The sequence below is a fragment of the Cydia fagiglandana genome, chromosome 5 (genome assembly GCF_963556715.1).
Source record: "Cydia fagiglandana chromosome 5, ilCydFagi1.1, whole genome shotgun sequence".
NCBI classification, from domain to species: domain Eukaryota; kingdom Metazoa; phylum Arthropoda; class Insecta; order Lepidoptera; family Tortricidae; genus Cydia; species Cydia fagiglandana.
The window spans coordinates 1,461,703-1,474,632 of record NC_085936.1 but is presented as its reverse complement, the minus strand read 5'-3'; the positions used below and the strand labels follow the sequence as shown (position 1 = coordinate 1,474,632).

Sequence of the window (12,930 nt, the reverse complement as noted above, 5' to 3'; positions counted from 1 at the left end):
TTACCGTTCCCCTCCTCAAAGCCAGCTGGATAGTCTCCAGGTCAAGAGCCGGCACCCAGCACTCGGCGATCAGACACTTCTGCGTCACATCCAGGTTGAACAGGTTCAGGGTGTGGTAGATGGCCTTGATCTTGCGGACTTTGACGAACCAGTTCTTGATGTTCTTTGCGGCGGCGACCAGCACGCGGTGACGGTGGTCTTGGGTCTGGCCGAGGACCTGGAGGGGAGAAATAAGTATTAGTACAGAGTAGATATGAGCGCCGCGCCGGCGCGCCGCCGCCGCCGACGAAATTTTCGCGCCGCCGCCGCCGACGCTGCGCTATCGGCGTGGCATCGGCGTGACCTTGGTAGATACTAACTACTTTCAGAATCAGATTTTATCTAGTTTAGATCTTTAACGGCACCACTCTGAATAGCTTATAGACATTTAAAAGGTAGTTTAGGTCCATATCATCATCATCTCAGCCATAAGACATCCACTGCTGAACAAAGGCCTCCCGCTTGGACCTCCATTCGTACTGGTTGGAAGCGACCCGCATCCAGCGTCTTCCGGCGGCCTTAACAAGGTCGTCCGTCCATCTTGTGGGTGGAGGTCCATATAATTCAAAAATATCGAAGGTAAATTCAAACTTTTCTGTCTGGTAACCGCGCTACTAGTCTTAGGACAACGAAATTACAAATTTTGCCAGCTGGTTAGGTAATCCGTCATTCGCCGCGAAATTAACCATTGCAAGCATGGCTGAATGTTTTTAAAATGTATAAAAAGCGGTTAATATCAGATATTAAGCGTTTTCGCGTCCAAAGGAAGGGCGTCGGAAACGGCTCTCATTTAAACTTGGCCGTTGTTCAAATTTCAAACTTTCCTCTCTCGAAGCTCAATCTTTGGCCTCGCATCGCTCGCATGGAAGTATGCCGCTATCTGAATCGCCAAGTTTTCGGCTCTGTTTGGAGCTCAACTTTCGGCCTCGCTTTTAAAATGTTTGGTCATTGGTTTTTGTCCGATCTTAGCTCCACTGCAGCACGGGCTTTGGCCTCGCACGAAAGCGCCTGTATGGAGATACAGGCGCTTTCGTAGTTTTTAACATTATGGCCTCGGTCTTTATCGGCATTCGGACTTGCTTACACTGGACCACTAGTTCTAAGCTCTGCTCTCTTGCAGCTTGATCTTCGGCCTTGCACAGAAGCGCACCACAATCGGCGCTCCAGGCATTCGGCCGTCAGGGAAGCTCACAATTGGCGTTCGATTCTAAGCTGTATGCTTAATACCAGCAGCTCAGCCTCTGGCCTCGCATGCTCGCATGGGAATGCGTCGGAATCAGGTCTTCGGTGTTAAGTGGAGCTCGGCCTCGAGCCTCACCTTTAGATATAAATCGGTTTTGTTGGGTTGATTTGGTTAACGAAAAAGCTTGATTTTCCTCACTTCGGCTCTTTAGAATATCGACAAGACGTTTTCCTGAGGATACAGTCAATCTGCTACTGTTTAGTTAGCACAAAAGATAAGGGCCTCGCAAAGATCTTCCGGCCACGGCCTCACCAAGATTAACACTGGCTTTGATGAAGCGCGATACCGTTTATGCGAGTGTTTATACTATATAAAACTATTTTCGTACGTTTATTCAATAAATTATCCTTGAAATTAAAAAATGCACTTATTTTATAAGTTTCCTACAGCAAAAACATGTTTTTTCGGTAAAATTTCGGTTGGAATTATTTTTTCATTAATCAAAGGTGTTTCAAGGCCACGCCGCCGATTCGCCGCCGCCGCCGACCGATTTTGACCGGCGCGCCGCCGCCGGCTAAATGCCTATCGGCGCTCATATCTAGTACAGAGCCACTTTACAAATTTTGTGTGGTTCAAAGTTAACTGTCGGAACCAACGCGTTTGAATATTTCTAACTAAATTAAGGACGCTAAGCACGCAAAATTTAGTACATTAACCAGGCATGAAAATGCCTCGCAAAATATTTTCAATTAAGAACAAAATGGTAACGTACCGCCAAAATCCGGATGCCAAAGTATACGATACGAGTATAAATGGACGTCTGATTATAAAACTATGAGAAACATTGTGAAAAAAAAAAACAATTTTTCATTTATTGTAAAAGTGGTATTAGTATTAGACACTAAACCACAGGGCGGACACGCCATACATCAAAAATCATTTGCGTTTATGAGTGCGCGGCACGTCTGTACACGCGTCAATGTGTGGGTAAGTCGCTGTACTGAGAGGACGCCAGAAGTCCGCCAGATTCATGTCGCGGCCAGTCGCGGGGCGAGGTAATGCGAGTCGGGGCGGGGCGGTGCGTGGCCGTTCTGTATGATAATACTATTACTTATTCTGTGACTAAACATGGGAAATGCGACACAGCAAAGTATATTATTATAATTTTTATTTCAGATCAACTTGGGCTAAATAACATATAATACCAGTTTTTGGTTGAAAATCCATAAGACTTAGTATTTAAGAAGCAATTTAAATATGTTTATAACGTTTAGAACGACATATTACATAGCTAAGGGCCTATGCAATTATCCTGTAATAATGGCTACATGTTTTATGTGACAATGGTGTCAAAGCCGTACCTTTTTAACGGCGATTACACTCGAGGCCATTTGCTCGTACACCTCGAATGTAATTTGTCTATGATATGATATAATGATTTGACCCCGATATGCTAAAAGCAGTATTTCAATAATGTATGAAGTATTCACGGATTTGATATAAGTTGTTGTGACAGCCGCGACAGGACTGGCATACACATAATAATTAATTAAAATGTATAAATATAAAAGTAATAATTAATTAAAGAACCATTTAACTAGAGGTTTTATCATGGCGCCATTTACAAAGTATGACCAAAATCATCGAAAGCCGATTGAAGGGAAGGGAATCGTAAATGCTCTCCGTTATGTAATCGGATTATATGGCGTATAATTAATTTTAAATACATCCCGACGTTTCGAACCCTTTACAGCCTTCGTGCTGGTCAACGGGTGACAATCCGTTTAAATAGTTTTATTTCTTCAATAACTATCGCGGTAACGGACTGGAAGTTGCATCCAAAATCCGGCGATACGAAGACCTTGGGAGTCACAATATAATCTGTTCAAACAGTTTTTATAGCTGAAGACGTTTTATGCACATGCATGGGGCACGGCTAGTGTGGCGAGAAAGCCCTCGCAGATTTTCTTGACTAATTCCTTCCACTAATAAGTTTTCATAAGATGGAGCTACCACTTAACGAAGACTAGAAATCACTGTTCACTTTGAAAGTTCCTAATTATCCCCTAATTCTTAGGAGTGTCTAAGTTCTTACAGTGTTAAGATCCTCAATCCTTGTCAACACCCATGGCTATCTCCCTTCGCTCCGCGGGTGCTCCGGGGCACAGGTACAGCGTGGGGCGAAAGCCCTCGCAGATCTTTATTACCACCAATTCCCATAAAATAGACCAACGACTAATGTCAAGACATTAGGCAGTCTTCTATATCAAACGGTCGGGCCGTTTGCTATGGAAGTTTTGAGGGGGTCTTTGGATGTTCATACCGTGTTAAGATCCTCGATCCGTGTCATGACGCCCATGGCCATCTCCCGTCGGTCCGCGGGTGCTTCGGGGCACGGGTAGAGTGTGGCACGGAAGCCCTCGCAGATCTTCTTGACGCGCGTCTTCAGCTGGTCGCCTTGGAAGAAGATGATGAAGACAGACTTGTACACCTGGTCGGACTGTGGAGAAAATGGCGGTTAGAAAATGTAAAATACACGGCTTTTTTGATGAAAGACCACTGAATCCAAAAAATAATGTCAATCCAGTGACAGCGTAAAATGAGAAAAGTATTTACGAATTATTTAATGGAAAATAATACAATAAAGCTACGCCTCAAGATCATAGCGGAACCGCTCATTTTAGCTACGTTAAATGCATGATCATTAATCAACAACGCGTTTAGCCTTTGTTTGTTGAGAGCATTTTATAAAACAAGTAACCTGTGCGTGCAATGAATAGGTATTTACCGCAAGTTTATGCAAGCTTCCCTGTCATTGGTACAGTTTGCGGACGAATTGTATGGATTCGAATGCTGAATAGGCGTGAAGGTGATGGTGTGTTCGAGAAAGAGCGAGTTCATTTTGATTCCTTAGACCTAGTGCTCCAACTCTATGATCATTACTTACGGAAGACGGGTCCTCAAGAGGCGAGTCAATCTCAGCCTGTCGCAGGAAGACATTGCCGCGGCATGCGCGCCACAGCATACGCTCAAAAGCAGGGATACGTTCACGAAGGATCACGCCAGCGACGAAGCTATACAGAAATCAGGTTAGAATATCGAAGTGGTTAATAGGTTGTTGTACAAAAAGCTTGTATACAGATTGGAGACCGAAGCAAAAGCAAACGTATGAGAGATTCATGAGTGAAAAATGTTATGGATCTATTTGGAGGACGAGTCTTTTGAATTAGCAAAGTATCCCTTGAAAGTAGTTATCAAGCTTTTATCAAGGGTTACCCTGAAGGGTTAGAGCATATGCGGGAATTCAAGGTCAAATTTCGCTGCTCATGCGTTTGCTCTGGTAAATATACACCATATTATAAGTTTCTTGGTAGATGTCAAGTATTAATGTAAAATTTGTACATTAACTGCTTGACTGGAAATTGGAAAACATGACTCATTGATAAATGATGCAAACATAGACATAACCAAGAATACAGTTTGCAAAAAGTATGAAAGGTTTGCTGAATACATTGTCTAGTATGATAATGATTAAGTTTATCTTAATTTCATAATTTCTTGTTATGTCTACAATTAAAATAAACTCTTGGATCATGCTTAAAAATATAGGTATATGACATGATGCTATATTTTGATAAATATTCATACAATGCCATAATAACAGAGTATGTAAAAATTAAAATTTTAAGTAAAATGAATTTAGGTACCATTTTTTTATATATAACATATCTACTTACTAGACTGCGACCACGCTAAGTTTACACTGAATTTGCAGTGACAATTGCATACATATTATATAGGACCGCTTGAGTCGCTAGTAGCACTTGGATGAAAACTTAATGTGGTCGAGCTGTAGTAAATGGTAACACAATACAAATTTTCATAATATTGAATTTCACCGAAACACCCATGAATATTTCTCTTAAAACATTTAAAGGGTGTTTCATGTTCTTGCATAAGAAGACGTTGCCAGTTACTGGTTCAAACTCAAATTATCTAATAATATAGGACATATAAGTTACACTAAACATAACAGCACTTGAAATGGGGTTCTCGTGTGTTTTTTTATATGGAGAATTTAACAAAATGACCTGTTTTCATTATTCCTGAGTGTATGTTACATTTCCAGCAAAGTTACAGCTTTGACTTCCGCGTCTATGGAACCCCGATCTAAATACTTTTATAAACATATAATATTTATTGATATAAAAACATATTTAAGTTACAAATCCTTAGTGAAACAATTTTTCCATTTGTAAACGTAGGTACAAGATAACAATATGACATTGTAATGTATTCTTATTGATATTGATAACGGTTATCATTGCGTAAAACGAAACCACGAGATTTTAATACTATACGATTTAAGCAGAGGGCCTACCGCTAACCACGTTCGACGTGTTGCTTCCCTATCACACTTACCTACGAATTTGCAAGTGCGACAGAGAGGCAACACGTCGTACGTGGTTCGCGGTAGGACCTCGGTTATTTCAAAGAAGACGTGAGAATTCCTGAGCGACGTAAGCAAGATTGCCACTAATGTACGTAATAAGACTAATAATAAGGCATCCATATATACAGTCTCTCTTCTTCCTGGCGTTATCCCGGCATTTTGCCACGGCTCACATTCCTATGTGCGCTGGTGGCCTAGCGGTGAGAGCGTGCGACTTGCAATCTGGAGGTCGCGGGTTCAAACCCCGGCTCGTACCAATGAGTTTTTCGGAACTTATGTACGAAATATCAATTGATATTTACCAGTCGCTTTTCGGTGAAGGAAAACATCGTGAGGAAACCGGACTAGTCCCAATAAGGCCTAGTTTACCCTCTGGGTTAGAAGGTCAGATGGCAGTCGCTTTCGTAAAAACTAGTTGCCTACGTCAAATCATGGGATTAGTTGACAAGCGGACCCCAGGCTCTCATGAGCCGTGGCGAGATGCCGGGATAACGCGAGGAAGAAGACATTCCTATGTGAGCCTGGGGTCAGCTTGACAACTAATTTTTACGAAAGCGACTGCCATCTGACCTTTCAACCCAGAGGGGAAACTAGGTCTTATTGGGATTAGTCCAGGTAGTTAATGAAATAATGATGTATGTATGTATGTATTGACATTTAAAAGTAAGTATGTACCTGATGTGAGTAATCACAGACTCTACAGTGTATCGCTATCGGGCAATTGGATATACTCTTGAAGAGCATCAATGTCGAGTAAATTCACTTAGATTCAAGATCAAAGATTTTGTTTATTTATATTGAGTAACTACTTAGCAATAAAAGTTATGAAAATAAAAACAATAAAAGCGCTTATTAGCGAAGGACACCAAGAGTCGAGGAATTAATTTATTTATCAGTCTACTTAAATAAAGTATTTATCAAATAATATGTGTTATATGTTTTTTGAAAACTTAAACTTTCTCAACATTACAATACCACGCCAAACATAACCTTGCTGTAAAAACAGTGATTTTCTAAACTGGTGTCTATATTCCAAGGAGAAAGGCAACCATTATTAGGTACAGATGTAGTGCATAATTGTTTTCCATCGTATTTTCTCGGAAACGTTCGTATTTGTCATGCTACTTCAGTCAACCTCAGTACTTTTTGTACCGAGACGGACTGGAATAGCAAGAAACTTTCGTACATTTCCGTGAAAATACGATAGAAACTAATTATGCACTACATCTGTATTCAATATTTATTATAAACTGGCGTTAGGTAAGACAAACTTTTCAAGTCAGATAATGTTTGGCATGGTGGCAACACTGCCTAATGATGAACCAGTTTATAGAATACATGTACATAGATATACACAATGGTTTAGTTTACTCCACTGGTAACCTTAGCGGACTTCTCGCTTCCTTATATAGGGTTCCATATGTTAGTTCTACCAATATTCGTCTTCACGTTGACCAATTGGGTAATTGGTAATACAAATAATGGTAACTACGGCCTAACCACAACCTTCACCGAGGCTTATATAGTTATTGTAGTTTGAATCAATTTTCACTAACCAAATAAGGTAATCATTACTCAAATCAACACTTAAGTGTGGGTAACTTGCGTTTAACTGCAGTTTTAACGCAAAATTGTGCATTATAACGTTTTAATCACAATAGCAATAAATAAATTCGCACGGAAACCAGACTAGGTACTTTAGCGATGTTACGATTCGACTTCACAAATCGGTTCAAACCGATTTAGGTCTGAAGTCGACTAAATCGACGTGAGTGTTCCGTAAATCGACTTAAGATACGTTCACCCGCTCTAAACGCATCCTTTCATATTTGTTGATGCGTCACTTTCATTTGACATATTGAGGATTAAAATGTACGCAAATCGATTTCAAACCACGAAGAAAAATGTTGCCATGCACATTGCCGCCATTATTGAGTCGAGTCGAAACTTGGTATCTACAGGTAAAGTAAAATGAAACTTATTGTTTATGTTGTAAGGTTCAATTTCGCATGGGCTTAAAGCGATTGATTTGGCGGTATACTTGGATCGGTTTGGCAGTTTTGCGCCGCGTCGATTTGCTAACTCAACGATTCGCAGCAATGACACGAAATCGCACGAGACCGCACGCTCTTTCCTGCTTGCTCGTATAGTGCTTTCCCGTTTTAGCTTTAGAAATTATAAAATTGTGATTTACCGCGCAACAAAACTAAAAAAATATTACAAAACTTTTAAGTCAAAATTTTTGCTGTCGATCGGATCGAACAAAGCGTAAAATTGACAATTCAATTTCCTCAACTCAAAGACTACGGAGCGGTTTGAACTACTGATACTTAAAAAGTAGAAGTTAAATCGACTTGGCCAAATCGGTTTGCAAACCGATTTGGGTTTAAATCGGAGTCGACTTATTCGGTTTGAAAATTTTTCGATTTGGCGCATCACTAAGGTACTTATAAGTACTTATACGAGTATATTTGCAAGAGCAGATTCCAACCAAAACCATAAAAGGTCAAAGTTGGCATGACAAAAAAAAACACGAAAAATCTTATTTTGTCTATTGTTATATATGTAAATAATATTGTCGAAAGATCTGGCAAGGTAAATTTTAATGAGAATATTTTCAGATACATATATGTATTGAGATAAAAGGAAAAAAAACCCCGCGCGATGACCACTATCTTTCGTCTCAAGTTTTGCGCACCGCGCCAATATCTTAGGTTTCCTTATAAGTTCCTGGCCTAACGCTTTCTCTTAATATTGTAGACCAGCCATTCTCAAAGTGTGTTCCGCGGAACCCTAGGGTTCCGCAAAGCCTCTGTTGGAGTTCCGCGAAAATATAAGAAAAAAACCAGCTCTTTGTAGACGATTTTACCATGAGCAATAAATACGTTTGTGCCAGTTAAATGCTCTTAGTAACATCGTCGTTAACTGATTTTATACCTTATCGTACTGACATAATAGTACATTACTACAGAGGCCGGGACAAAAGGGGTTGCCGGCCGAAGACATATAGACGGCCGAGCGAAGCGAGGCCGGATAGGTCTGAGCGCGGGCAACCCCATTTCCCGCCGAGGTATGTATAGTGCTTTTCTCAAACATGCAATGAAATAAATAAAATAAAAAATCCACGAAACCCAAGTTTTATTTATAGAAAAAACTAAAAGTAAACTACACCCAAAATATAACCAACACGTACCTATATCATTATCACGCGTATGTTTTACACGAGTCGTGTATTTTTACTACCCGTATATTTTCATGTATCTTTGATTTTTTCGCCTTGTATCCGTCTGACTGTCGTTTTCGTCACATAAGTTTACATAGTCTTTCATATTGATATCATGTTTCACATACATCGTTGCTTTATGCATGGAGTAAATAAGTATAATTTCCACAGTGTTGACGAATTTGTAGTTACATTCATTTAAAATATGCCACAAAACTGTTTCTAATAAACTGTAAGCCATTTTTCTTAGTTTATCTAATAATAAAATTGCCATAAGCAACCATATACATACTTCGTCTTTGACTTGGCGGCAAAGGCAGCAAGTTATTTAAAATCAATTCTGCTTACGCTGCCAATTCCAACACCTACGATTACAATTAATTTCATTATTTCGTCGGAACTCATATTAAAGTAAAAAAATCAACAACGCACCATAAATCCAATAAAACAGAATGAAAAATTTTCAACTTTACCTCCATAACAATTTAAAAAAAATAACTACGCGTGTTTGAGTAGACCTTTTTACCGCTAACGTTTAGATGAAATATTTTAAATGTTTTTATTTGTGTAGTTAAATTTATAATTTAAAATTATAAAATTTGGTTAATAATGTATTATTTATTAAGTTCATGTTGATTTTATACAAATAAAACTGCAAGTTATAGCAAACATTGTTTTTTGTTTTTTTTATAGGCGTAGTGGCAGTGTCATTACGAACCATAAAGCCAAAACTGCCTCTAGTTTTTTTTTTGTGGATGAATGCCACGATGCTGTGTCACAAATATCTGTGAAATGAAAATTAAAAAAGAGGACTTTGCCGGCCTAGGCCTGCAAGATTTGTATGAATTTCCATTAAATACCTTTTGTCCTAGCCGCACCTGAAACGTCATACTTCGCAGCCTATTATAAGGAACATAACATCAATATTTCATTGCATGTTTGAGAAAAGTACATATCAGTGGTCGGTTGTGTTGCTGGTGTAAACTATTAACGCTTCATACAGCGAATTCACACCTGATCCAGTGAATCACATCAATGGTGTGAAATTAAGCGTGTTATTAAATCCAGGGGGCCTACCGCGGACACCGAAGTCCGTAAATTGCAGGCATCTTTCTCTGTCACTCTAATAATGCCTTAATAGTAAAAGAGAAAGATGCCCGCAATTTGCAAACTTCTGTGTTTGCAGTGCAGACTTCGTTAACGTTGATGCGATTCTAAGTTATATTTCTATACCTTTTAGTAATATAATCGCGTGTAAGTGCGGGTTAGGTTCGTTTGGTCCTGAGCTATTTAGATAGCTGATAAACAGTGCTATTATTATAACAATGCCTTGGTTAGATCACTTGGTTTACGTATGTTAGGAGAAAGGATTCAATTCGCAAGCATAACTGACATCACTCCGTACTTCTCAGGGGTCGGAAACCGGTATTTGCTTCATAGATAATATAAAATACCGGTATTATTAAGTTCTTTTTCGTTATTTGGTTTATTATTTCATTTTTAATTAGACAATCTTAAAATACATGTGAATCATGTATTTTAAGATGTGTCTTACGTAAAGAGCATAAAGTAATTCAAATTATTAGTAAATTTCGGGGTTATTTAAAAATACCGGTTCCGAGCCCTGGTGCATTCCCGTTGCCAGGGAGGTTTTGGAATTATAGTGAGCAACTTTTACTATGAGACCAACCCCGAAATCGCGACAAAAAAGGAACCTTCCCATAGTAAATGTATGAAACAGCCAATTTTTTTTTTCGCAATTTTGGGGTTGTTTCCATAGTAAAAGTTGCTCTGAGTTGCTCAGTATAATCTCAAAACCTCCCTGGCAACGGGAATGCAGTTATTTTTAGCCACTACAATAGTACGAGTAGGTATCTGATAGCCACTGTAATACATCAATATTGCGTTATATTTATATTATATACGTTAATTTTATTCAAAGTCTAGGTTAACTTTATTTATAACGGAAACAATAGTTTCGAATTATATACGGTTAAGTTCCGTAATAAAATTTTAATGGTTATACATATTTATGAGTGTTCTATGTTATGTACTTTAGTAGTGTGTGTGAAACAATACGTAATATTACATAACGAAAGTGTGACATTTACGCTATTATTTATACTTGTCAAAAGGAAAGGCATCATAAAGCAAATATTGATAACATAACACGCAAACTCACTGTTATATTTATATAAATACATGTATAAATTGGCTACTACTTTACGCAAAGAGTGTACATTTTACAAGCTGCTTGTAGTATTTCCCGTATACGGAAAAATGGTGTCCCGGACATTGGGGGGCGAAGCTATCACGTAGATGCCCTTTCTCCCCTTTTCTTTCGCACTGAATTTTCTTGCTCGTTGATAAGGATCAATTTAGATCAGCAAAAAATGAATCGGTGCGTACTACAGATAAGCAGTAGTAATATCACCAGCCGTTAGAATCGTTAGATTAGTGTTCTCCTTGGCACGGTGCCAACATAAAGATGGAAAGATGGATTGGCTGGAATGTGTCTGGATATTTACGATCGCGATTTGATGACCGTTCAGCTTAGTATTAACCCAACCTGAGTTTAAATAGTGTTCTTTCCTATATCTGCCAGATTCGAACTTTAAGATACATCAATAAATAGATCTAGAAACGATATGGCAAATGCGTCAGTGTCAAAAGTGACGTTTTTGTTAGAAGAAACGTCACATTTGACACTGCCATATCGTTTCTAATCTAAGCCATAACTTTAAGTTCGAATCGGGCCGTAAATGTATATAAAATGTTTCACGTCGGCAATTAAATCATAGGTACAGTCGCCATCAGATATATCGGAGCGGCCAAGGTGTTCACAATATCTGAACAAGCACTCTAACGCCTTGACAATAGAGGCGTGCTCAGATATTTGTGAGCACCTCCGATATATATGATGGCGACTGTACGATACGGTCAAGGAATTTAATTTCAGTACCATTTCGTACATTGTCACAGTGACAATATTAGTATGAGGACTTTGATAATGATTGTCACTGTGACAAGGTACGAAATGGTATCAAAATTTAATTCTGACTGTAAGTACCTACTTATAGAAATTATACATAAAGAAGATCAAATGTCGCTTTAAACGATTTTAAAACGTAATAAAAAACGCATCGAAAGGAGATGGATTCATTGTGACGTCCGTATCTATTTCTCATATATCAATCACTTTACCCTTGTTTTACGGAAACAGTCAATAAACAATAAAATACGAGTATCTTCACGGCGTTACAACAAAGGCTGATTATCTTTTACGACATGGCAACGTCTTCTTATTACACGCTTTATATAAAATATCCCTACATGCTCAGAAACTTGTTTTCAGGGGGTCAAATATCTGTGCAGCTTACTGCACGATCAAGAAATCTGTTTTTTATTCCACTTCATAATTTCTCACAGTGACAACCGTAGACTAGGGATCTCATATTGTCACTGTGACCAAGTTCAAAATGACACCGAAATCAAATTCGTTGACTGTACAATTGGCAGCAGAATTAGCAGACGGCGAGGTCAAAATATCTGTACACGATCTTATTAATCACATAACAATAAATTGTGATTAGATAATTATGAACACCTTAACCGCTTGGGTAATTCTGCTGCCGGCTGTAGTTTCGTGTTATTCATTCAAATAGTCATACAATCATTGTTATTAGATATTGTGGTTTTTGAGGTAAATCACGGCATATTATGTATTAAATTTTTAGAACTATTGTCTCATTGAATACAAAATAGCTTAGCTCAGAATACATATTATTGAAACAAACCTATCTATTCCATGAATCTGGGAAGAATTTAAAGACAAACCTCCTTCAACTAATGGCATACCTAATTAAATAGGTACAAAATAGTACTTAGCATTAGATAGATCGTGAGGCGGCTTGTACAGACGTCCGTTGTTTTCGACGGACAACCGACCGTGTTAGAAGGTTACGTCCAGTTTTGTATTTGTACGCGATAGCTACAACCAAGAAAACAAGACATCGTCGCCTGACACAGGCA

At 38.7% G+C, this 12,930-nt stretch overlaps 1 protein-coding gene across 2 annotated transcripts in view; it reads right to left on the bottom strand.

The window, feature by feature from the left end:
* Window positions 1-12,930, bottom strand: part of LOC134664316 (V-type proton ATPase 116 kDa subunit a 1-like) — a 65,189-nt gene that overhangs the window by 29,776 nt on the left and 22,483 nt on the right. For both annotated transcript variants that reach the window (XM_063520886.1, XM_063520887.1), the window contains 3 exons: window positions 4,170-4,296; window positions 3,546-3,722; window positions 5-217 (listed from right to left, as the gene is read on the bottom strand). In XM_063520886.1, coding sequence (XP_063376956.1) covers window positions 5-217; window positions 3,546-3,722; window positions 4,170-4,296 — 517 coding nt within the window. The remainder of the gene's footprint in view (window positions 1-4; window positions 218-3,545; window positions 3,723-4,169; window positions 4,297-12,930) is intronic.